The 26059-nt window shown below is 40.2% G+C and overlaps 1 protein-coding gene across 1 annotated transcript in view; it reads right to left on the bottom strand.

Moving 5' to 3' along the window:
* Positions 1 to 13887, bottom strand: part of STARD3NL (STARD3 N-terminal like) — a 33735-nt gene extending 19848 nt beyond the window's left edge. The window contains exons 1-2 of the mRNA XM_081101824.1: positions 13675 to 13887; positions 808 to 1090 (exon numbers count right to left, since the gene is read on the bottom strand). Of these exons, the coding sequence (XP_080957950.1) occupies positions 808 to 1032 (225 nt within the window). The 5' untranslated portion in view covers positions 1033 to 1090; positions 13675 to 13887. The remainder of the gene's footprint in view (positions 1 to 807; positions 1091 to 13674) is intronic.
* Between the last annotated feature and the right edge of the window lie 12172 nt (positions 13888 to 26059).

Below are 26059 nucleotides of genomic sequence, written 5' to 3'. Positions count from 1 at the left end.
CAAAAATAGCTGTCCTGTGTGAATGAATCAAAATTATACCTATTTTTTGGTCAGAATGGCAAAAAATGTATTTTTTTGGTGCACCACAGAATTTTACTAATTAGTTTATGTATGCCATGAGATTAAAAAAAAAAAAAAGGTTGAAAATCACTTAATCTATATAACTGCATAAGTCAAAATATAGACAAACCTCCAAATGGTTCTAAAATATTTTTATAACATATGAATTCATAATCTCTTTGCAAAAAGGTAGAGTAAATAACATGCAAAATCTTAAGTATGGGAATCAGAAAAGGAGATGCAACATCTAAAATATATTCCAGAAGCATGCTACATTTTTATAGAGCAAGGATCAGCAATCTATTTTCTGGAAAGGGCCAGGGAATAAACATTTTTGCCTTTGTGGGACAGAAGGACTCTGTAACAAATACGCAACCACTCACATAAAAGCCAGCCATAGATAATAAGTAAACAAATGGGCAGGGCTATGTTCCAATAAAACTTTATTAACAAAAGCAGTCCAGCTGAATTTGACCCCAGGCTGTAGTGTGCCAATTCTCACTATAACACAAAACACCATGAATTCAAATTCCGAAATCCCAGACAAAATGAATTTTAAATTAACAAGGTTTGGTTTACACAGTAAAGAAAAAGAAATGTCCAATTCAGCTAGAGATCAATATTGCCTCATTTGGGGGAAACAAACAAAATTCACTGACTGAGACAGAAATGATATAAAAAAAAATAAGAAAATGGTTTTGTCTCTGGAAACAATTCTTATACTGCTATGGGGAAAAAACCACTTACATTTAACTCTATTATCCACAGTAATGTTACAAATAAGAGGTCAAAGGTGACAAACAAACAGAAAGTCCTCCTGACATCAGATATGCCTTTCTTTTCCCTTCCTTCATAGGACTCAATCCTGGCCATGAGCTGTGCAGGGTTGATGGAATGGACATCGCGCAGAGAAGCGTGAGAGCTCTGGCTCCCTGTGAGAGCGTTCTCCATGTCTGCTGGCAGGGAGTTCATCCTGGAGGGGAGTTACAGGAGCCTTTTTCCAACCTCACCATCCCTAGAGAACAGAGGCCTGAGGGGAATAAAAGAGGGACACCATGTGAGATCAGAGCTCACCCAACCCCACAGCATCACCCCCGCCTCCATGCACTGTTTCTCTAATGGAGCACAGAGTCTTAACTGAACACATTTATGTCTTGATGAAGACATAAAGAGAAAGTGAAAGGAGAAGCAATTCTTAATGTTAACAATTAATACTACAGAATAGCTGCATGGAAAAGAATGGCAATAGAGAAGAATGCAAACTTACAGTGGTACAGGATAAAGGCAGGATGTTAACCCCAACAAAAAGGTGTGCCGGGTAACCTGGAGAAGGCCCACTGGTGAGCAAGCCAAGCCAGGTCTCTTGCTGTGCCAAGAAGAAAACCTCTACAATTCTGTCATCACCCACGGACTAGGAAAACTAACTGAATAGCTTCCTAGAGAGCATGTAACCAGAATGTGTAAACTACCTATAAAAATGTGTGCCCTAAAGAGGAATTGCTTTCCACCAAAGGTATCTAATAAACCAAAGTTCGTTTTCCCCATCACCTCTTAATGAATAAGCATGTTTCTGGGCTTCTTTAAAAAGAAATGCGCACACTGCAAAACGTTCAGCAGCACATAAGCGCCCCACTGGTAATTACAGTAGTTACACACTCCTGTAGGGAGATGCAAAACCTCCTCCCCCAAGGCCAGGATGTACTTCTGTAGTAAAAGTAAAAGATTTATATGGTTGGACAAGCATGGGAGAAGGCATGTTCTTTTCACAGCAATTGGCAAGAGCACATTAGAATAGCTAGAACATGTAAACACACTTAACATCTCTGTATATACATCATGTTTGCTCACATTCTATTGGTCAAAGTATATTTCAAGGCCAAACCCAAAGGCAATAGAGCTGGGATGTATACTCCACCCAAAGAGGAAGAGTAGGTAAGTGAATATTTGTTGATTAATATTCCACTCTAGCACAGCTATCAATGTTCTAAATCACAGGTTGACAAACTATAGCCATATAGCCTGCAGGTTAAATATGGCCCACTGCCTGTTTCTGAATATCGAGTTTTATTAGACCACCACCAGATCCACTCTTATTGCCTATGGATGCCTTCACACTAAGATGGCACACATAAATTGCTGCAGCGGAGACCATATGGTTAGCAAAGCCTAAAATGTTTATTTTATTATCTGCCGGGAGCTGGTCCATCCTTGCTGTTTCAAGGGACCTGGCATATATAGCATACTGTTCTTAATATGTTTGCTCCCCTTAGCGCTGTGTGTTTTAACCAAGGTCACCTCTCCGAGAAAGGTTGTTTCCCCAGGTAGGAATTTTTCCCTGAAGTCAGGGAGGGGATGCCTCTCCTAGAAAGGTTGTTTCCCCAGGTAGGAATTTTTCCCTGAAGTTAGGGAGGGAATAAAACCCCTCAACTAAGTGCCAGGCGGGTAATTAATCACTTTAACTATGAACAATCATGCTTAAGCTACATAATCTTTACTCCCTGGAATGGAGATAAGAAACGCCCTAACCTTTGTAATAGAGATTGATAGGATTGAATCAACTGGTATAAATACAGATGTAATAAGACAGCAAGACACAGAACTTAGGAGACAGAGAGGAGAGACAGAAATTGGCACAGAACCTACACAGAACGTTCTCTAGAGACAGAAGAACTTCGCTGGAGAGAACATGGCAAAAGATCCTGGACTGAACCTGACTACAGAAATTGGTAAGAGAACCTGACTAGAACCTGGTGACTGAACCTGGCTGGAGAACCTGGACAGAACCTGGCTGGAGAACCTAGCGAGGGAACATGGCTACTGAACCTGGCTGGAGAACCTAGCAAGAGACCATAGACACAGAACCTCTCTGGAGATCCAGACCAGAACTTGGCTGGAGATCCTGGCTAGCGGTCCTGGCTAGGCTGCTGATCAACTGAACTCCATCTCCATGTCATTCCTTCTTCGCCGACTCCGTCCACACCTTTGGGGACCCCTGGACCTGCTGGGGTTGGACCCCGGCATATGGCGCCCGAACAGGGACCCCGAGGTAAGCGCCCCACTCTCGGGATGGATAGGACTCCACCGTAGGAAGAGGGTGGATAGTCTTCGCCGACTCCGTCCACACCTTTGGGGACCCCTGGACCTGCTGGGGTTGGACCCTGGCAATTATCTGCATCTTTTTTCTAGAAAGAAGGACTACTTTTTTTATCAGCTTCTCAAAGGGGACCAGGGTAAGACTGAGAGTTATTCAGATTAGGCTAATTGACAAATAATAATTTGCATGCTCTTAAACTTGTAATTCATTCTTATTTTCCACAGGTTGCTCTAGTGACACACTACAGTTTAGGTACAGATGGTCTTACCTTATGTTGGCTTATCTGAGGGCCACTTCAAGAGTATTTACAGCATGAACACCTTATTCTCTTTCTTTTATTCCACACTACTGAAACTGGAGAAAAATTCTGCCCCATCTGTACTGGTAGCTTCCTAAATGATGACATCTTTCCCACATGAAAACAAAAATAAAAACTGTATTTATAAGATCATTTACTAAATAGTGTGGACCAAATGGGGCCATGTATTAATCCTGACAAGCTCAGGAAAGGCCTACATGGTGGACTTACAAACTCAGAGATCTAAAGGAATCACATAGGAGGGTCTGAAATTAAAACCTTTTAACTAAAAGCAGTTTATAGCAGGTAGTCATGTCCTAGGCTAGAATATGCCCTGACAAAAGTCAATCTTTACCTTAATTAAGCCTGTCTATTGTCTTTTTGCATCTATGATATCATTACTTTGGAATGTCAGGGTAACTTCCCTTTTACCAGACCCTCACGGCACAACCAATGCACCTGACAGAGAATAAAAATCCTCTTATTGTTATTGAGTTATTTGTTGACTGTTAACTATACTGTACCGTCCCTATGTAAAAGAAGCATGTGTCTACATTTTACTTTTTATCCAGTCCCAGAATTCCCACCTAACCCCGCCCCCTGCTATGCTTCCTCCAATCTCCCTAATCTATTACCAATGGATTTCATGTAGCCCACTTACGTTTTCTCTTTTGATTATAATGTATAGAATAAGATGCAAAACTGCCGTTCTCTGGGACATTTTCTTAATCCATTGTCCACAGTTTGGCTCAAATAAACTCACAAAATTTCTCTGCAGGTTTGAATGCTTCATATGTTGACGAAAGTTTACTGAGACCTTTAACAGACCACAAACTCCTTAATCTTGCCTAATCTAGCACATGGCCTAATTTTATCTACTTCTCCAGTACCACTTCACCACACTAAAAATCACAAACAGTTTCCTTAAAAAAAAAAAAAAATCACATTCTCTGGAACCTCTGTTTCAATTTTTCTCTCTTCATGGAGTGCTACTCTCCTTACCTCTATGGCTCTTACTCTTCCTATCAGCCTTAATGCAAAGGTCCCTTCCTTAGGGAAACTTTTGATTCCTCCTACTCTTTCATCCATACCTATCAGAGAATAGTGTACGCCAAGCATGTCAAACTCAAAGGCTAACATGGGCCAAATGAACAAGGTTTAAGTTTATGTGGGCCACAAAAAAACCAAAAGCTTCAATTTTCATAGAACTGTAGGTTTATTTCGATAGAAGACATGCTGGATACAAAGGTCTGAAATAAATGAGTAATTGTTAACATAAAATAATAGAACATTTTAATAAATGTTGATGTAGGAGTTTAACCAGGTCATCAGCTTTCAGCACTGCTGGAGATGACAATGGAAGAGTAGCAGTAGATGATAACAAGAAGGTAACAACAGGCAGGGGATAATACTCCATTATAAAGACTCTGAATGAGATAGGAAGCCTTTGGGAGGTTTTCAGTAGAAGAGAAACATGATCCAGCTAAAACGTTAAGAGGCTCTCCAGCTGAGAACCATAGAAGTGGCAAGACCAGTTAGAGGACTATGGCAGTAATTCAAGAAGAGAGATGACATACTGACTTAGTAGACTTGGGCTGTGGCAGTGCAGGTGGTGAGACTGATCGGCTCTAAATACAGAGCCAGAGGCATTTGTGATGGGATGGATAAGGGGATGGGATAAAGGAAGGACTGAGGGAAAACTGCTAGGTCTATAGTCTGAGGAAACGGAAAGATAGAGTTATGTACTGAAATGAAGAAGATAGAGAGGGGCAACTTTGAAGAAGAGTATCAGTTTAGTTTGGACATATGAAGTATGTGATGCTTTTTAATATTCAAGTGGGAACAAAGTAAGTGGTTGGACATAAGTCAGGACTTCAGTGGGGAGGTGTGAGCTAGAGGTAGAAATTTGGGAACAGACAGATGGAACTTAAAGCCTTGAGCTATTAATTGTTGTAGTAAGTGCTAATTGCTTGTAGTAAGCGCAAGCAATTTTCAAACGCTCTCTATTCTCAGGACAGAACTGGCAAGCTTACTGATTTAGATCTGAAAATCATTAATGCCTCAAGGCAGTGAGCTCACTGCTCTCCCAGGAAGAGAAGGTGGCTAAAAGTGTACACTTCTTTTAGTAACTACTTTCTTCATCTTAAAGACTAGAATTAAAAATGTGTTTATCACACATTCTTCATAGCCTCCCTAGACCGACCTTCTCTATACAGACAAAACAGAAGATACATTCCAAGGAGCCCACCAGTAAGTAGATAACAAAGCTGCCAAGGTGGCTATTCAGAGTCAAACAACACAAGACTTCTCTACAGATGACGGATCCTGAAAGTGTCACTTTAATTGACAGAGCAATCTTCTCCTCACTGCTCCTGTGGTGGCCCTATAGCTGGTAGAAGTAGCACACTGATGACAATGCTAGGTTAGACATAAATCGACTGTCCCTGGAGTTTTCCAAGGCCAACTTCCTATTTCAGAAACTAGAGCAAGTCAATAAAAGGGAATGCTATTCACATACTTGCCCAGGAATATCTAACCAACAGGCAGAAGTTATATATTTTGTACTTTGATATACAAGGATGATACAAAGTTTATATAAAAAAAATACTAATGTCTACTATGAAGGAAGGGTTGAGGTCCAAAGCTTGGTGCATGTGACAGATAAGGAAATCCCCAAATCTTAATGCCTTGATTTAAAAAATATCAGTAGCCAGTACCCTAGTCTTTTTTCATCAGACTTCATCACACAAGAAACCAGACCCTCAAGATATCAGCATCAGATGACTTTTTCAACCTAGCTCATGGTGCAGAAAACAGAATCACATAAACATAGACTCAATGCAACTATAGGGTAATATATCCAGAAAACAGATCATGAATTATAGCCTAATAATGAGAAAGGGTTCAGATATCACAAAAGTAGTAGTAGGGCTGAAACTGGACAACCAATGGGTACAGGCTGGTTGTCACTACTTGAGCCAATTAAACAGAAACAGGGCTGAATCATATATGAGCGTTTGTTCCATTAATGCTGGCGCTATGGGAGAGCCTCAGGTCATCCATGAAAATCTGCCTGGCACCCCTCATAAGCCAGCTGCTTATATTGGGTAAAACAAAGATTACATGAGGAAGTAAGCAAAAGGAATAAGAATGGGTATAACAGTTACAGGTTAAAAGAAACATCAATGATGAGAATCATAGATTAGCTGCCTTCTGCACGCCCCCGACTGGGGATGGAACTGCAATTTAGGCATGTGCCCAGATGGGGAATCGAACTGTGACCTCCTGGTTCATAGGTTGAAGCTCAACCACTGAGCAACACTGGCCGGGCTTAAATTTTGTTTTTTAAATATCTAATTATTTGCCAATATTAAAAGATGGGAGTTTTTCACACAAAGAAAATCCAGATTTCCAGAAACAGGTAATTCTGGCAATACTCTCCAGTTCGCCAATTTGCCACCTAACCATCTCATTTATGTCCAGTCCCGCCTGGTCCCTGTTGGCATTTGTTTTGTTTCCTGTGTGGATGAAAAAGGGGCCACATGCTAACCTGACTAACTCAGGGAAGGCTTGCATGGAGGCCTTGGAAACTCAAGAAACCTAAAGTAACCACAAAGGATGGTCTGAAATTAAAGCCTTTAGTTAAAAAGCAGCTTATAGTGGGTAGATATGTCCTAGACCAGTATCTTCCCTGATAAAGATCAACTTTGATCTTTACTGAGCCTACTGTCTTTTTGCATCTAGATAACATACCTGTGGAATATCAGGATAACTTGTAACTTCCCTTTTTTCCAGACCCCTCAAGGCACAAATAGTACCAGCAGGGAAACCGCAAATTCCCTCATTGTTGTTATCCTGTCAATTGTCAACTGCTAACCATCCTGTGCCCACCCATGTAAAAGAAGCATGTGGCTATCATTTTACTTTTTATCCAATCCCAGAGGTTCTGCTCTCCCCTTGGCTTTCTCCCGCCTCCCCTCATCTGTCACCAATGCATTTCATGTACCCACTTATATCTCTTCCTTTGATGTATAAAAAAGGGGAAAACCACCATTCTCCAGAGCATTATCCCAATACGTTGAGATTCTGCTTCCTGACAATTGTTAACAGTTTGGCTCAAATAAACTCACAAAAATTCTTTACAGGTTTGGATGCTTCTTATGTTAACACCTGTTTACGTACATGGGTCTTCAGATCCCTAGTAGTTGGTGCCCAGTCTGAGCTGGCCGCATTTAGACCAGGGTTCCAAAAGAAACGATGCCTAGTTTCACATATGGTACTATTGTTTACTAATTGTGTAACCTTACAAATTACTTAACTTCTCTATGCCTCAGCTTCTCCTTTTAGTAAATGAGAACAATAGTAATACACCTTATCTCAAAGATTGTTAGGAGGAATCTATAATAATAAAAGCATAATATGCTAATTAGACTGGGCAGCTGAACGAACTTCTGGACATCATTCTGGAGGTCCTTCCAGACAAAGCCGCAGTGGCGGGGGCCAAGGTAGAGTGGTTAGGAGCGATCAGGCAGGCAGGCGAGCAGTTAGGGGTGATCAGGCAGATAGGCAAACAGTTAGGGGCAATCAGGCAGGCAGGCAGAGTGGTTAGGGGCAATCAGGCAAGCAGGCAGAGTGGTTAGGGGTGATCAGGCAGGCAGGCAGAGGGGTTAGGGTCTATCAGGCAGGCAGCAGAAGGGTTAGGAGACAGCGGTCCCGGATTGCGAGAGGGATGTCTGACTGCCAGTTTAATTGGACATCCCCCAAGGGGTCCCAGATTGCGAGAGGGTGCAGGCCAGGCTGAGGGGGACTCCCCTCCTCACCCACCTGCCGTGCACAAATTTCATGCAATGGGTCTCTAGTAAGTTTATATAAAGCAGTGGTTCTCAAGGTGTCAGAGGCTGGGGAGACATTTCCTATTGTCACAATTTGGGGAGGTGCCCCTGGCATCTAGTGGGTAGAGCTCAGGGACTCTGTTAAATATCCTACAAAGCACAGGACAGCCCCACAACAAAGAAATATCCAAAATGTCAATAGCGCCGAGGATGAGAAATCCGGGCAAAGCACTTACAAGAGCAGCTGGCACAGAGGTCGCCCTCTCTCTGTGTTGATTATCAATAATGACAAAAGCAAATCCTGGCTGGTGTTCCCACCTCAGCTGATGAAACATCTAATAGCTCGAGAGCTGCGTGTGTTATCTTTGATGAATTCTACTACCATACAAATAGGGAAATGTACTTAAAATTCTCTGGTTCCACATCATTAATCCAATAGGCAAGTGATTAATTAAAAAAATAATTATGAGAATACATTTTCTTGAAACAAAAAAGCAGATAAGAATATACTTTGGCAAACAATAATGCACAGTACAGTGGGGCCTTGACTTACGAGTGTCCCGACTAACGAGTTTTTCGAGATACGAGCCGTCTCTCGGCCGATTTTGTGCTTTGAGTTGCGAGCTAAAATTCCGGTTACGAGCCAGCTTCAGATACCCCACCGCTAGTTGGCGCAGCGAACGTCACAGTGAACGCCACAACATCAGCCCAGCATCACGTGTCTCACTCATACACTTTTTGATTTGACATACGAGTAATTTGAGTTATGAGCTCCATCATGGAACGAATTAAACTCATAAGTCAAGGCCCCACTGTATTTGAAAAGTATAATGTTCTAGAAAATACAAGACACAGAAGCTTGTGATTACCACAATGTATAAGGCACTAAGCCAAATTTTTCAAAATCCAAGTTTAATGGGTTGAGGATGTCCACCAGTCCCAATATATTTTTTGGAAAACTAATGAGAGGGGAAGTGGAAGAGATGCCTTTGAACTATACAGGGGTCTACCAAACCTGACATTACCCCCATGCCTGCCCAGGAAGATCCTTGGTTAGAGGCCCTGCTTTGATCTTGAGTCACCACCAAGAGGTTATCTTCCAGATCCAGGTCAACGCACAAGAAAAGCAAGCAAAACAGTCCGGAAACGACTGAGCTGTGCTGATAAACTTGTGAGAGGCTTTCAGGAGCTCTGATGTATGACATTGGAGCCAACAGATGGCCTGCACAAGCTCCTGCTGCTGTGAACCAGGGGTCCTGACCAGGCTTCTTAGCCCAACACTGCAGGGGTCTCCGGCTAGTCTCTCTGTGCCTGCATTTTCTTATCTTTAATATTAAAAAGCGGAATCGGCCCTGCCCATCTTGGCTCGGTGGATAGAGCATCGGCCTCCGGATTGAAGGTTCCCAGGTTCGATTCCGGCCAAGGGCACATGCCTGGGTTGCAGGCTTGATTCCCAGTGGGGGGTGTGCAGGAGGCAGCCAATCAATGATTCTCTCTCATCATTGATGTTTCTCTCTCTCCTCCCTTCCTCTTTGAAATCAATATAGAAATATATTTTTTTTAAAGTGGAATCGCTGTTATTTTTTTTTCTGACACTATAAACACACACAACATTGATTTTTATTTGTGACAATCTCTCTTCAACATTTACAACCCAAAGATTTGAGTTCCTCCCAAGGGACCCCTTGTTAACTATAGAAGTCAGAGCCTTAACTGAAACAGGAAAGAGTCTGTATGATTCAAAGCCAAGAAAAGCATCTCAGTGCTTCTCTCAAAGATGAGGAATAAACGCAGGAATAAAACTAAAGGGCTCTACAATCTACAAAAAACTTTGCATGTATAACATGAATTAAGTCTCTTTTAAGTTCAAGCTAACATCTATTTGAGCACCCATGAATAAAACAGTGCATTACCAAAGGTATCAAGATTGGTAACCTGTGCAGAGAAAATCTCCCAAAAGTGCTGTGAAAAGGAAGGCTTCCATTAAGGAGACATGGGAAATATCTCATTGAGAGAGTAGCATAGATGGATGCAGATGGACAGGGAGAACTTTGGCTGGATTTGTCCATCTCGAAGGCATTCCAGGCTGCGAGCAGAGTACAAACAATGGCACTGAAGTTGGAGGAAAGGCCAGGAGTGCATTTTGGGGTACAGGGGTCCTAGTGGAAGAAGGGCACTATGATTTGAAGCCAAATCACAACAGTCTTGATCATCAGAATGGGATTTAGTTGCATGAATGATCTTACAGGACAGAGATACCAGGACAAAATATCCAGTAGATGGCTTAAAGATCAAAAGCTCTCTTTTTCCTAAATTTAAATTTCTTCCAACATTTAAGAAAAAAGGTGCTGATCCATTAACATTATTCTAATTGACTAATGAAAAAAGCTTCCCATACTTGTAAGCATAAGGTTAAAGGGAAAACAGTAACAACTTTAAAGTCCCTTTCAAAGATCTGTGAAATAAAAAAATTAAATATTAAAGTTATTTGAAATGACTTTCTACTAATAGAAACCAAAGATTCATCCAGAAAGCTTATACTTGTTTAATGCTTAGAAAAGGGAAGGAAAATAAAACAAAGGATTTCTTTTAGCCCCCAAAGCAGCACTTTTTAATCTTTTAAAAATGACCTTGTATAAGTTTATGGACATTGGAATGCTATGTTTTTATATATACAGAAACCCCCTGTGGTGAAATTTTCAAAAAGCATTTGGCTGAAAATCGGCAGGGGGAGAATTTGGCATCAGTTATGTCTTGAAAATCACTAAACATCTATACCTTCACAGCCCAGCTTTCAACTGAGAGTACTGAATCAAGATCTCTAAATGCCATTTTATAAAATATAATGTGAAATAATAGCGATTTGTAGCAGCTGTTATATACTCAGGAAAGCAGCAAAGTAACATGGATTAGGCTTTGGGGACGGGTTAATTGGGGTGTTCAAATCTAGACTCCCTCAGTATTAGCTAGGTCTAGGTTTCCTTTTCCATAAAGAAGGGATAATATTTACCTTCCCAATATGTTGGAAGAATTAAAATGTATGTAACATGCCTGGAACACGGTAGGCACCAAATGAAGGCAGACATTAAGTCTCTAATCAATGGAAAATGGTTATTAACTTCATCAACGCAGTTTCCAAGAACTCCGCTTGGAGAAGAGCAGGGATTAACTTCCAGTCCTTTCCCAAGCGTGAGAACATAAACGATACTAGAGAGGACTCATGGTTGGCAATAGGAAGGATAGAACCAGGAAGTTGAAGACAAGCAGAGGCTCAGAGCCCTGCACATAGTAACAATGAACAGGGAAGAAACATCTTGGGACAGAGTGCTTCAGGGAAGAAGACATTTTTTCTTTAAGAAAGAGGACCTAGGGTGAAAAAAAAGATATAATGGATTATTGCAATGACTTCATAACCAAAATAAAGCAGAGAGATGGTCAGAGTCTATCACCATCCCTAAAGAAAACAAAGAGGGCTCTGGCAATACACAAATCCTATTTCCTTCGTCTGTCTGATGACCCGGCTCCTGCCCATCTCTTGAGTGTCTCCTACCTGAGTGTCTCCTACCTCTGTCCTTCCCTTCACTCTTCCCTAGGTTCATTCCACTCCAGTCACATGGCTTCTCTTCTATCTCTGGAACTTGCCTAGCACATTTTTCCTTTAGCTCTTCTGCACATCTGCCTGGAAACTTCCAGCAGAGCTTGCCATGGCTGACTCATTCTAAAATTCAGATCTCACTCAAACTGTCACTTCTTCAAGAAAGTCTTCACTGACCACCATACCTAATTTCCCCCCATATCCCAGTCACACTCTAGTCCCTTACCCTGTAATATTTTTTTTCTGGCATTTATCATTATCTAAAATTGACATTTTTACAAAATATATATTCTTATTGATTTCAAAGAGGAAGGGAGAGGGCAAGATAGAAACATCAATGATGAGAGAGAATCATTGATTGGTGCCTCCTGAATGCCCCCCCTGGGGACTGACCCAGCAACCCGGGCATGTGGCCTGACCGGGAATCGAACCGTGACCTCCTGGTTCAGAGGTCCACGCTCAACCACTGAGCCACGCAGGCTGAGCTCAAGTTGTCATTTGTGTTTACATGTTTATTGCATCTGCACGAAAAGCTAAGGTCTTTGAAGGCAAAAACCTTACATACATTTTTCAGCACTCAGTTGCCAACACCTAAAACAAAGTGTGGCATAGATGATACACTCATCAGATAAACTTGTCCAAAGAATAAATTCAAATGATATTACCATCCTTCTGTGGACACAAGTTAGAAAAAGTCCCCGGAAATGGCTTTAGTTTCATTTCTTTAATGCAGTTTTATGCAATAATGCAGTCTTAAAAGATCAATGTTTGAGACAGCAAGATTTAAAGAGAATAAATCCTTCAGGATCATAGAAAATATGTATGTGTGCATATAGTACGTGATATATGTTTTTACTTTATGAATACAGCGACAGTACCGTAAGTTTTGTGAGATCCTGCTTCTAGAAGGAGAGGGTATCTGAGTAGATGGGTAATACAGAAATTATCATTCAGAACCCTTCTCAACAGAGTTCAGAGATAAACAAACCGAGTTAATTCCACTATATCTGAGCGGTGAGACCTGTTACTTTACCTTGCTAAACTTAACCAAGTGATGAATTCAGTGATTCCATGTGAAATAAAGACAAGTGACCTGATGAAAAATTGGCACATTAAGGGAATGGTAAGGCAAGTTCATGTTTGAACTAAAAGAAGAAAAAAAAAAAAACACGAAAAAAAAAACAAAAACCCTTGCTAATCCTAAACGAAAGTAAGCATGCTAATGAGATTTTGAAATATGGCCAGGTGCCCATCAGTGAGCAAAGCAGTGAGCTAAACCACAGCCAACTCATCCATGACTTGTGCTTTCATTTCTAAGTTTTGTGTCGAACACAGCTTTTTGACGGAAGAATATCAGATGCCGGTTACACTTGCCTGTATAACCCGGGCATCACCCCGTCACCATTCTTGGTCGCTCTGGAGGGCCCACAGCGCCCACATGAGGCTGGACCCCACCGGAGACTCCCCCGGGTCCGCAGGGTGGAGGAATGGAGACCTCGCTCCTGCAAACAGCCCCCGAATCCCCGCCCAGGCCCCAGATGAAAGCGGGCTAACACGCTGCAACTTCACTTTCGCGGATCTTTTATAAACAGAGCCTGCCTAACCCAGCCTCCTCCGCCTCCTCCGCCTCCTCCGCCTCCTCCTCTCCGGGGGCGCAGCAAACAGCTGGATGCTCGGGCTGCGGCCTCCGCCGGCGGGGCTCCGTGAGCCCCGGGGAGGTCATCTGGCCCCGGCTGATGTTCCAATCTGTCAGTGTTCCAATCTGTCAAATAGGATGACGAGAAACCCAGCCTACCTCATGGGGTGGTTCCGGGCCTGCTGCCCCAGGCTGGCCCGGGGACCACAACTCCGTGGTCGCGCCCGTGGAGGGCCCTCGCGAGCAGAGGGGCGGGCTCTGCAGGGCGGGACCCTGGATCGAGCCCCGCAGGCGAGGCGCAGCCCACCGCCGGCCGCCAGCCGCCCCGAACCTCCACGATTACCCGGCTCCTGACGTCAGCACGCTGACGTAGACGCACAGAGTCCGCAAGTCGCCCTAGGGACCAAAGACCCGGCTGGGGCCCGAGTGTCGTAGTGGACTCAGTGATTGGTAAGTATGTATGTCAATCATCAGTCCGCCCAATAAGCGAGGCGGAAAGGCGAAAGAGGGCGGGCTTATCTGCCCCCAGGAGAGGGTGGGAATTTGGAACTCCGGCGTTGAGGGCCAGCGCTGGTTGCACTTGACCCAATCCGGTGCCTCTGGGTTTTACTAAGAGTCCGCTTCCCCACCGTCATCAATTTTGCTTCTTCCGCCTTGAAAATCATATTGGGACTAGATTTCAGGGCCCGTGGGCGCCTCGCACTAAGCTCTCCAGCAACGAAAAAGTGGGACATTTCTTTTTTTTGTTGTTCTAGCTTCAACTCCGTTTTGAATCAAATAGGCCAGTGGTTCTCAACCTTCCTAATGCCGCGACCCTTTCATACAGCTCCTCATGTTGTGGTGACCCCCAACCATAAAATTATTTTCATTGCTACTTCATAACTGTAATTTTGCTACTGTTATGAATCATCATGTAAATATCTGATATGCAGGATGTATTTTCATTGCTACAAATTGAACATAATTAAAGCGTAGTGATTAATCACAAAAACAATATGTAATTATATATGTGTTTTCCGATGGTCTTAGGCGACCCCTGTGAAAGGGTCGTTCGACCCCCAAAGGGGGCGCGACCCACAGGTTGAGAACCGCTGCTCTAGACCTATTTAGGAGACCTTTCTCTGAGCTCCTATCACATAGCTGACACCAAGATCTTCATAATAGTCACATTTAATTATGTTTTCCTAGGAGATTGGGCATTTTTTAATTATTGTTTTAAGTCAAGTTATCTATATATTTTAATTAACATTCCCCCTCCCCCAAATAGATGCTACAGTTATATCCTTGAAATATTTAAAGACACAGAGGGTTATACTGTGAAAATTCTTCCAGTTTCTCGGGCACTCAGTTCACCTGTTGGAGGCAACTAGTGTTGCTGACATCTTGGATATTCTTTTAAAGACATTCTAAGTGCTGTTATTAATTTTAAGTTACACATAGTCATAAATTTAAACATTAGAAGTTAGGCTAATATCCTGCACAGGCACCAAATGCAAACCCAGTCCCTATCTGATGACTCCTAGTTCCTATGCATTTACATATGCATCAATGTTATTATGTATCGACATTATATATTTGAGATCTTTTCACACCTCTATGTAAATTTACCCACTGCTTTCAAAATACTTCATGGGAGTCCTCAGAACCCTTCTCTCTCTCTCTCTCTCTCTCTCTCTCTCTCTCTCTCTCTCTCTCTCTCTCTCTCGTAGGAAGTTAGACAGACTTGAGCAGAGCAATGACAATGGGCCAAGTACAGAATGTCACCATGGTGGAAAAACCCCTGGTGCCTAGCAATGGACAATTTTAGGGTGGGACCTTGCCCTGAGGGTGACACAGGCACACACATTTCCTCCGTGGAGATAACATCTATGCCTCAACTGTATTTCAGCTCTAGGTCTAGATAAGCAACAAAACCAGCCATGGCTGATATCTGGACCAGCTGCACTGAATAATGACCCCTGCTCTGGTCCCAGCCAGTCAGTGAAAGCCAATCAATCAATGAAAGGACTCCCGCTGGAAAACTGCTGACTATTCTCTCCAAGGGCCCTTCCTTTACCTCTATAACTTGTTTCCCAAGTCCATTTCTTCCAGGAATTTCTTTTTCTACCTCTATAATTTATCCAATAAATATTCTATTAACAGTTTGAGTCTGGACCCTGAACTCTTTCCTAGACAGGACCCAAGCACTGAGGTTGCTGAACCCAGGTTTGGTTTAACCCCACCGGCCATATAACTGGTGCCATCCCATTCCCACCTCCTACAACATTTGGAAGCATTGCAACCTTTAACATAAGTGCATGTGCCTTTTGTACCTATATAAGTGTCCCGGAAGATACAGATACTAGCATGTGAATGCACTTCTCAGAGTATGCACATTTTAAATCTTAGTAGTAGGTTTCCTCCATTTGCTCCTCTAAGTAGTTGTCACAATTTACATTCCTAACCCTAATATATGAAAAGCCCTTTTCCTGTACCCTTGCCAAAATTGATAAAATACAATGTTCAAAAATTTCTGAAATGATGGGTGTGAAAAATTTTAAGGGATAAAAGACCTGCAGTAATCATGACTGTATATCTTGGTAACAAAGTGAATGAACTAGTGTAACCGCCTCCTGGATCAAGATTTTAAATGATTTCCAACAATGTAGAAGCTTTCATGTTTTGTCTTAGTCATTGCATACCTACACAAAAAATAACCACTGTTCAGAATTTTACCACCAAATTAGTTTTGCCGGGTTTTGAATGCTTAAAAATGGCCATACATAGTGTGTGCTTTTGTGTGGCTCTTTTGCTTTACAATATACTAGAGGCCCAGTACGCAACATTTGTGCGCTTGGGGGGCCCTTGGAGCTTAGAACTGAGGAAGGTGAAGGTGACCTGCCTGGGAGGATGGGAGGGGTGGGAAAGGCTTTGGGTGCTTCAGGGAGAGAGAGCAGGCTGGATCCTCCTTCCTAAGGGTTTTAAGGGTAGAGATTTTAGGGGAAGCCCCAGGGAAAGATCTCAGTAGAAAATCAGCCGTGTTCCAAGTGTGTTCTTTCAGGGTTGCGGTCTCCACAGATGGATTGGTCGGCGCCAGGGCAAAGGTTCATTATTCAATGCGGGTCCTGGGGTCAGCCCATGGTTTTGCTTGTCTGATTTTGCTGCTTTTCTGGAGCTGAAATACAACTGAAACCTAAATGTTATCTCTAAGAAGAAAAGGTCAGGGGATCTAAACTGAATGATCAGGTTTATGCTGGGGGAGGAAAGGTCACCCTGGGGGCAAGGTCCCACCCTACAATTGTCCTGTGCTAGGCTCCCGGGCTTTCCACCCTGGTGACCTGCAACAGGCCCATCATCTTTGCTCTGCTCATGTAGATCTAACTGCCTACCTTTCTTTTTTTTTTTTTTTTTTTTTTCAGAAATAGAAAAACAATCCTAACATTTATGTGGAACAACAAAAGATCCAGACTAGCCCAAGAAAGAAGAACAACGATGGAAGCATCACACTTCCTGATTTCAAAATATATTACAAAGCTACTATAGTTAAAGCAATATGATATTCGCATCAAGACAGACAGACATCCCTGCTGTTGTCGCTCAGTGATTGAGCATTGACCCATGAACCAAGAGATCAACAGTTCAGTTCTTGGTCTGGGCACATGCCTGGGTTGTGGGCTCAATCCTAGGTGCATATGTGTTTGTGTTTCACTTTTAGGATTTTTCTTTACATAAGATTATGCCATCTGCAAACAGAGACAGTTTTACTTCTCTCTCATCGATGTTTCTATCCTTTTCCCTTCCTCTCTCTCTAAAATCAATAAAAATATATTATTTTTTTAAAAAGCATGGTGCTGGCATAAAACAGATATACAGATGAATGGAAAGGAATAGAGAGCCCAGAAATAAACCCATGCCTATATCATCAATTAATATTTGACAAGGAGGCAAAAAATATTTAATGGGACAAAGAAAGTTAATTTAATAAATGGTTTTGGGGAAATCAAACAGACACATGTAAAAAATGCAAATAGTGCATGTTCTTACACCACACACAAGAATAAACTCAAAATGGATTAGAGACTTTGATGTAAGACTCAAAATCATAAAACTCCTACAAGAAAACACAGGCATGAAAATCTCTGACATTTCTCTTAGCAATATCTTTTTCTGATACATCTCTTTGGGCAAGAGAAACAAAAGAAAAAATAAACAAATGGGACTACCTCAAACTAAAATTTTTGCACAGCAAAGGAATCCATCAACAAAACAAAAAGACAACCTACTAAATGAAAGAAGATATTCATCAATGATACATGTGATAAGGGGTTAATATCCAAAGGTTATAAAGAACTGATACAATTCAACACACACACAAAAAAAAGCCCACAAAAATAATCCAATTAAAAAATGGACAGAGGACCTGAACAGATTCTTCTTCAAAGAGACATACAAATAGACAATACACATATGAAAAGATACTCAGTGTCACTGATGAGAGAAATACAAGTTAAAACTACAAATTCAAACCTCACGCCTGTCAGGATGACTATCATGAATAAACCAACAAATAACAAGTGTTGGTGAAGATGTGCAGAAAAGGGAACCCTTGTGCTTGGTGCGATTGCAGATTGGTGCAGCCACTATGGAAACAGTATGGAGGTTCTTCCAATAATTAAAAACGGAACTGTCTTATGAACCAGTGAGTCCACTTCTGGGTACATATCTGAGGAAATCCCTAATACTAATTTGAAAAGATATATGTACCCCTATGTATAGTGCAGGGTCACTTATAATAGCCAAGATATGGAAGCAACTGGTGTCCGTCAACAGATGACTGGATAAAAAAGTGGTTTCATATTCAGGGTGTCCCCCAAAAATGTACACACACTCTAACAGCTGATATCTCAATTTTGAAATGAAATGTATTTTAATAAACATTTATAATTATTCAAAGTGTGTGCATACATTTTTTGTGATATACTATATATATGAGTATTATTACTCAGCCAGAAAAAAAAAATGAAATCTTGCCATTTGTAACAGCAAGGATAAACCTAGAAGGTATTATGCTAAGTGAAATAAGTCAGTCAGAGAATGACAAATACCATATAATTTCACTTATATGTGGAATCTAAAGAACAAAATAAATAAACAAAATTGAAACAGATTCATAGATACAGAGAATAAACTGTCAGAGGGGTGTTGGGGGCTCAGTGAAAAGTTGAAGGAAATTGGCAGTTAAAAACAGTCATGAGGATGAAAAGTACAGCCGAGGGAAGATAGTCAATAATAGTGTAATAACTATGTATAGCGCCAAGTGGGTACTGGAAATATCAGCGGAAATACTTTGTAAAGTGTATGATTATTTAACCTCTGTGCTGTACATCTGAAACTAATATACAATCATATTGAATGTAAACTGTAATTGAAAGATAAAATTTAAAAAGTATCAGTCTAACAGCTAAAGCATATTTATGAAATCCACCCAATATCAACAATAAAATATTTATAATTGGGAAAAAATAAAATATTTGTTGAATGGTGTTGCAATGTATATATATATATATATATATATATATATATATATATATATATATATATAACAAAGTCATGCAAATACAATGCTCCCATCTAATCCATCCTCCAGTCTGCCTCTAGTTATGAGATTTGATAAAAGCGTGAAGCCTTACAATAGATATGTTGATAATGGAAATCAGTAATATACATTAGTGTGGGTTGGAAAGGAAGTGATGGATATGAAAGCTCTTAAGAGGTGGAGTTGACAATTTACTTTATTTGGTAAAATAGAGGGCTAGGTAAAAGGTGATTGGTTGGAGAATTTTGCCTTTAACTTATATTAGGATTTTAGAAGAAAGGCTGGATTGGACAGGGCTGGGTTATAAACTCACTTTTGAACACTCTGAGTTTGAAATAGGTGTGGTTCATTTGGAAATGTGTTTAGTGGGCATCTAGATTATAAACCTGGAGAGTTCAGGAGAGACACTCCAGGGTAATATCGTTCAGCAAGAGAGTAAGAGATTGAGAAGGGGGAACCCTGGGCAGGATTCTGGGGAATAAGAATTAACCAAAATTAAAATAATACAAAACACCCAGGCCCAGAGACCATGGAGTCATCTTACAAAATTACATTAAAGCTAACACCTTTCCTACATGCCCCCCAATCCCATCTCTCTTTCTTCCCCGTTAACCACTGCATCATCTCCAACCCCAGCCGGGTCAACATCACTGCGACTGAGTGGGGGAGGAGGCCTCACAGAGGGAAGAAAAATGGCACTGTTTTCTCTGGCACCACGTGAGCCCGGCCAGGGGAAGAGACGTGGCTTGCTTTGAGAGGAGATTTGAAGTGCTCTTTAAGATGTAGCACTTAGCACTCTCATTTCTGATAGAGGGCTATAGTTTACAACTTACAGTTAACTAGGAATGAGCAGAAGGGTGATTAGATGGGAGCATTGTATTTGCATGACTTTGTTTTTTATATATATATATATATATATATATATATATATATATATATATATACATTGCAACACCATTCAACCCTGGGCAGGATTCATTTAAGAAGTAGGTGGAAGCAGAGAGACCAAAAGGAAACTTAAACACAATGAACTCAGAAATCAGAGAAGAAACAACAGAAGAGTCATAAATGACTAGAGAAAATAGTGTTTGAAAAATGATGAAGTGATAAAGATTTAAGTCAGAGTGAGCAAGAAGTATGAAAACACAGAATACAAACCCTAGCAGAGCAAGGCAAATGTGAAAATGTTTACTTAAAGAGATTAATTGTAACTTGGCTCTTTAAGAATATAAGAGATACAAAGCAGGAAGAAAGCCAGTGGAAGTTGGAGAAGGACAGCATTACAGGAACATAAATGGAGGCAACGATCTGTAACTGAGCAGCCTGGAAGGGTAGCCTTGATTGAACGGCACATGGAACAGTAGATCCCTGAATTATCTAAGTTAACAAATCACTTTCGATTCTGTGAGGATCTATGGTTGGTCATATGATGAAAGGAGGCATTGATTTATTTTGTTTGAACATTTTTCTGATATTCCCTTTATTATTAGTTTGCAACTAAAATCACTTTAGGAGCTTATCTAAAAGGGACAACCCTTTAGTAATTTGATAATTAGACAAATCACTAGTGCACATAGTGCTCATTATAATTTAGTTCCTATTAAGTAATCCTGAGTAAATCTGAGAATGGTGGTTTTTATTTTAAAAAAAAAGAAAGGAAGAAAGAAAGGAAGGAAGGAAGGAAGGAAGGAAGGAAGGAAGGAAGGAAGGAAGGAAGGAAGAAAGAAAGAAAGGAAGGAAGGAAGGAAGGAAGGAAGGAAGGAAGGAAGGAAGGAAGGAAGGAAGGAAGGAAGGAAGAAAGAAAGAAAGAAAAAGAAAGAAAGAAAGAAAGAAAGAAAGAAAGAAAGAAAGAAAGAAAGAAAGAAAGAAAGAAAGAAAAACATCAATTCTGGAGAAGAATTCAATAGTGGATAGCTGTTGTCAGTATTCATAACATCCAAAGAGACATGGGTCCTGAGGCAAGTTGGGATATTTAGGTCTGATCCAAGACTTTGAATATGAATTCACTCTTAAACAGAATGCAAATTCCTACAGAATTTATTGAAAAGTCCACTTTAGCTGCAGCAGCTTACCTATTAGAAATGAAAAAGGCAAAGTAAAACATGCTTTATGAGCCCAGAGCTAATGTTAGCACTTCATAGAGCTGTGCCAGCCCAAACCGTCAGTGAGTCTGGTCATGCTCATCCTGTTCTCTCCCAATTTGAGGGATTTGGTTGCATGTTGGTGAAGCCATTTAGCTCACTGCGGTCTCTCACACAACCCAGGACCACAATCCCAGCGAGCATCCTCTTCTGCTCCCGAGTGAGTCAAGACAACCAGGAAGGAGGCTCTCTTCCGCCACTGTGACTCATGGCACATGAGACTGAGCTGGTGCCCGGGGTAGGGGCCACTGCGCCCGCCTTACATGTGGAGCTGATGTTAGCCAAGGCCAGTCAAACCACCAAATCCACACATAAAATTCGGCTTCCCTTTTGCAAAGTTGCTAGGAAGTCATACAGAGGTCACTGGCCTGTTCTTCCCAGCTATGTTTGTAAAGTTTTCACACAATGCTTATGTTGGCAGGAAGCAGCTCCTGTAAGATTCTAGTGGTAACATTGAGGAAGGGCCAAAATCAAGGCAGAATATCCAGGAAAACAATGTTTACCATTATCACTAATTATTTTTCAAAGAAATTTAACCATTTAATGTATAACCTTCCCAATTTGCTTGTGTGACTCACTGGGGGATTTCTGAGTCTTTTTGTAAGCATCTGTAACCTAATGTTGTTTCTCTGCTAAAGAACGGAATTCTAGTAATTCTAACTTTTGGAGGCACCATGTTGATGTAAAATTTCTCCATAAAATTATGCTCTCCATGAAATTGCTTTAAAAATAATGCAAGCAGACAGCACTATAGTGCTCAGTATTTGTTCTTGGCAAATTGATTTACTCTTAGCAGGAACTAATGAAGTTAGTGAGGTGTTGTTTTTTTTTGGTAATTGGTCTGTTTAAAAATTTATAGGAAAAGGAGATTGAATCTACCTTCCTTTTCACTCTTCCTTCTTCCCCCCCCCCTCCTCTTCTTCCTCCTTCCCTCTCTTCCTAACATTTTTTCCTCTTTTGCTACAGAAAAAAAAAAAAAAAGAGAAATCTAGAAAACAGTCTTTACACCTAGCCCTATTATCAATGCTGGGTTCCAACAATTTTTAAAAAAGTTTGTCTTTCTGAAGAGGTTTATTAATAATATCTGGTTATAACAAAGTAGACAGTATTTAGACAGAACCATTACTTATATGAAATAAAACTGTATAATATGTTAAACATCTCACATCACTTAGGTAAGTGATATAGGAATACACACTCCTTGCAAATAATTCAAATAGTAGACATGCGTGAAGCGTAAATATCTTCTTTCAAACACACTCCCTCTTTTTAATTCATCCCCAGATTTGACTACTGTTAACCATTTAATGTATAACCTTCCCAAATTTTTCTCTATATTGACATTATCTACGTTGACATTTGCAATCAGCACACTGGACAGGTAAAGCACATTGGATATAGTTAGAAAACATCTTTATTTCTGGTTCCCATTGTCTCTTCAAACAAGCTCAGTAGGAAATCTCTTTCTCTGACAATGGATGTCTATTCACCCTTCTGCTCATTCCTAGTTAACTGTAAGTTGTAAACTATAGCCCTCTATCAGAAATGAGAGTGCTAAGTGCTACATCTTAAAGAACACTTCAAATCTCCTCTCAAAGCAAGCCACGTCTCTTCCCCTGGCCGGGCTCACGTGGTGCCAGAGAAAACAGTGCCATTTTTCTTCCCTCTGTGAGGCCTCCTCCCCCACTCAGTCGCAGCGGAGTTGGAGACAATGCAGTGGTTAACGGGGAAGAAAGAGAGATGGGATTGGGGGGCATGTAGGAAAGGTGTTAACTTGAATGTGATTTGTAAGATGACTCCATGGTCTCTGGGCCTGGGTGTTTCGTATTATTTTAATTTTGGTTAAAAAAAAAAAAAGGTGACATAAAATTTACCATCTTAACCATTTTTTTTTCATCTTAACCATTTTTAAGTGCTCCATTCAGTAGTTCTAACCATATTCACAATGTTGTGCAATTGATCTGTAGAACTTTATCATTTTTCAAAATTGAAACTCTGTATCTATTGAGCTCCTCATTTCCCCCTCCCTCTTAAACCCTGGTAACTTGTATGCGTTTGACTACTTTAGATAACTCAACACATGGAATCATACACTATTGGTCCTTTTGTGACTTACTTATTTTACTTAGAATAGTGTCCTTAAGGTTCATCCATGTTGTAGGACTTCCTTCTTTAAGGCTTAATAATTTCCACTGTATGTGTATACGCATTTTTTTAAATCCATCTTTTGATGGACATTTGGTTTGGTTCCACCTCTTGGCTATTGTGAACAATGTTTGTGCAAATATCTTCCATCCTGCTTTGAATTCTTTTGCATAAATACCCAGAAGTGGAATTGCTGGATCATATGGTAATTCTATTTTTAATTTTTTGAGAAACCTCCAATGTGTTTTCTATAGTGCTGCAAAATTTTACATTCCAGCTAACAGTGCACAGGTTCCAATTTCTTCACATACTCACAAAGACATATTGCTACTTTTTTGCTTTTTATGTATGTACCATCTCATTGCATTTCTCTAATGATTAGTAAAGGAGAACATCTTTTGGTATGCCTGTCGACCACTTGTATATCTTCTTTGGAGAAATACTTATTTAAGTCTTGTATATTTAAAACGATGGTTTGTTACTGTTGAGTTGTAGGAGTCCTTTGTCTATTTTGCTCAATAATCCCTTATCATATTTATGATTTGCAAATATTTTCTTCCAGAAAAATATACTTGCCATTTCACTTTAGTGATTGTTTCCTTTAAGGCACAGAAGTTTTTAAGTTTGGTGTAGTCTCATTTGTCTACTTAAGCTTTTGTTGCCTGTGCATTTGGTGTTGCATCCAAGAAATCAATGTTAAATCCATTGTCATGAAAGCGATTCACTTACAGTTTTATAGATTTAGGCCTTCCATGTAGGTCTTTAATACATTTTGAGTTAATTTTTATATATGATATAAGGTAAAGATCCAATTTCATTCTTTTGCAAGTGGATACCCAGGATTCCCAGTACCATTGTTAATTATGTTGTCCTTTTCCTATGAGTAGTCTTGGCACCCTTGTCCAAGATCATATGACCATATGTGTGATGGTTTATTTCTAGCCTCTCTAATCTGCTCCATTGGTCTATATGTTTGTCTTTATGTAGTATCACAGTGTTTTGAGTGCTGTAGCTTTGTAATGTTTTGAAATCAAATATTGAGGGTTAAATTTTTTTTCTTTTAAACAATGTTAAGTTTTTTATTTCAGATTTTATTGTCTTATAGTCAGAGAATATAACTTACATGCTATTGATTCTTAGCATTGCATCTTTTCTAAATATTCTATGTGTACATTAAATGAATGCATTTATACATTTTGTGTATTTCTGTGGAGCAGTTCTTATATACACACTAGCAATTTCATTTTGTAATTTAAATGTATAATATCTTTTCTAATTTCCCCCATTCGATCTAATATTTTCTGATAGATGAATATAGACATTCCCCACTATAATTGTGGATATGTACTCTTTCCTTGTAGCTCTGTCATTTTTTTCCTTACAATTTCTCTACATCCTAATCAACATTTATTATTTTTTCATTTTTAAAATATAATGAATAGCCTAACAGGTGTGGAGTGGTATCTCATTTTGGATTAGATTGCATTTTCCTAATGACTAATTACGCTAATTACTAGTGATATCTTTTCATGTTCTTATTGTCTTGTATTTTTTTTTTTTGAGAAATCTTTGTTCAAGTCCTTTGCTCATTTTAAAATTTAGTTGTTTTTTCGTTCTTGTTATGGAGTTTTAGTTCTTCCTTGATATTAATCTCCTATCAGGTATGTGACATGCAAGTATTTTCTCCCATTCTGAGTTGTCTCTGCCCTGTCTGGATAATGTTCTTTGATGCACAAAAGTTTTAATTTGGATGAAGTCCAATTTATCTATTTTTTGTTGTTGTATGCTTCATATATCTTGAAAATACTTTGTTGGTATTTATTTACTTACAAGTTATAGTTTCTTTTTTTTAAAATATATTTTATTGATTTTTTACAGAGAGGAAGGGAGAGAGATAGAGAGTCAGAAACATCGATGAGAGAGAAACATCGATTAGCCGCCTCCTGCATACCTCCTACTGGGGATATGCCCGCAACCCAGGTACATGCCCTCGACCGGAATCGAACCTGGGACCTTTCAGTCCGCAGGCCGACGCTCTATCCACTGAGCCAAACCGGTTTTGGCAACAAGTTATAGTTTCTTAATGAATTATTTGTTCTGTTAATTCAAATGTACACATTTATTTATATTACATATTGTAAATTTTCAAAGCTGGAAGTTATCTCTGCCATTCCCTCCAATCTTTTCTTTTGAAACTTTTATGCGATATATTTTAGAACTTCTCAATCAAAGTGTCAGCAGGGCCATGCTCTTTCTGCAAGTTTTAGGGAATATCCTTTTTTTTTTTTTTTTTTAACTTTGTATAGCCTTTTTATGACTTTCAGTCCATGGTGTTCCTTGGCTTACAGCTGCATCACTCCGGTCTCTGCCTCTGTCATCACATGGTGTTTTCCTTGTGTGTCTGTCTTCTGTCTTCTTTTTCTTCTAAGAGTACTCATCATATGGAGTTAAAAGCCTATCCTACTCCAGTATGACCTCATCATAACTAATTCCATCCGCAGCATCCCCATTTCACATTTGGAGGTGACACATTTGAGGGATTGAACATTGTGAAAGTCCACGGCCAGCATAACTTTCGTGATTCAAAGGCTTGGAGGAAGAGCTGACGCACAAATGACACACAAGACGAAATATTAATTTGGATACCGGGGAAACCAGAGGAAAACTCGACCATAGCAGTCAA

This window comes from Myotis nattereri (assembly GCF_964212035.1).
Source record: "Myotis nattereri genome assembly, chromosome: 11".
Classification (NCBI taxonomy): Eukaryota; Metazoa; Chordata; class Mammalia; order Chiroptera; family Vespertilionidae; genus Myotis; species Myotis nattereri.
This window is presented reverse-complemented; position numbering and strand designations above follow the sequence as displayed.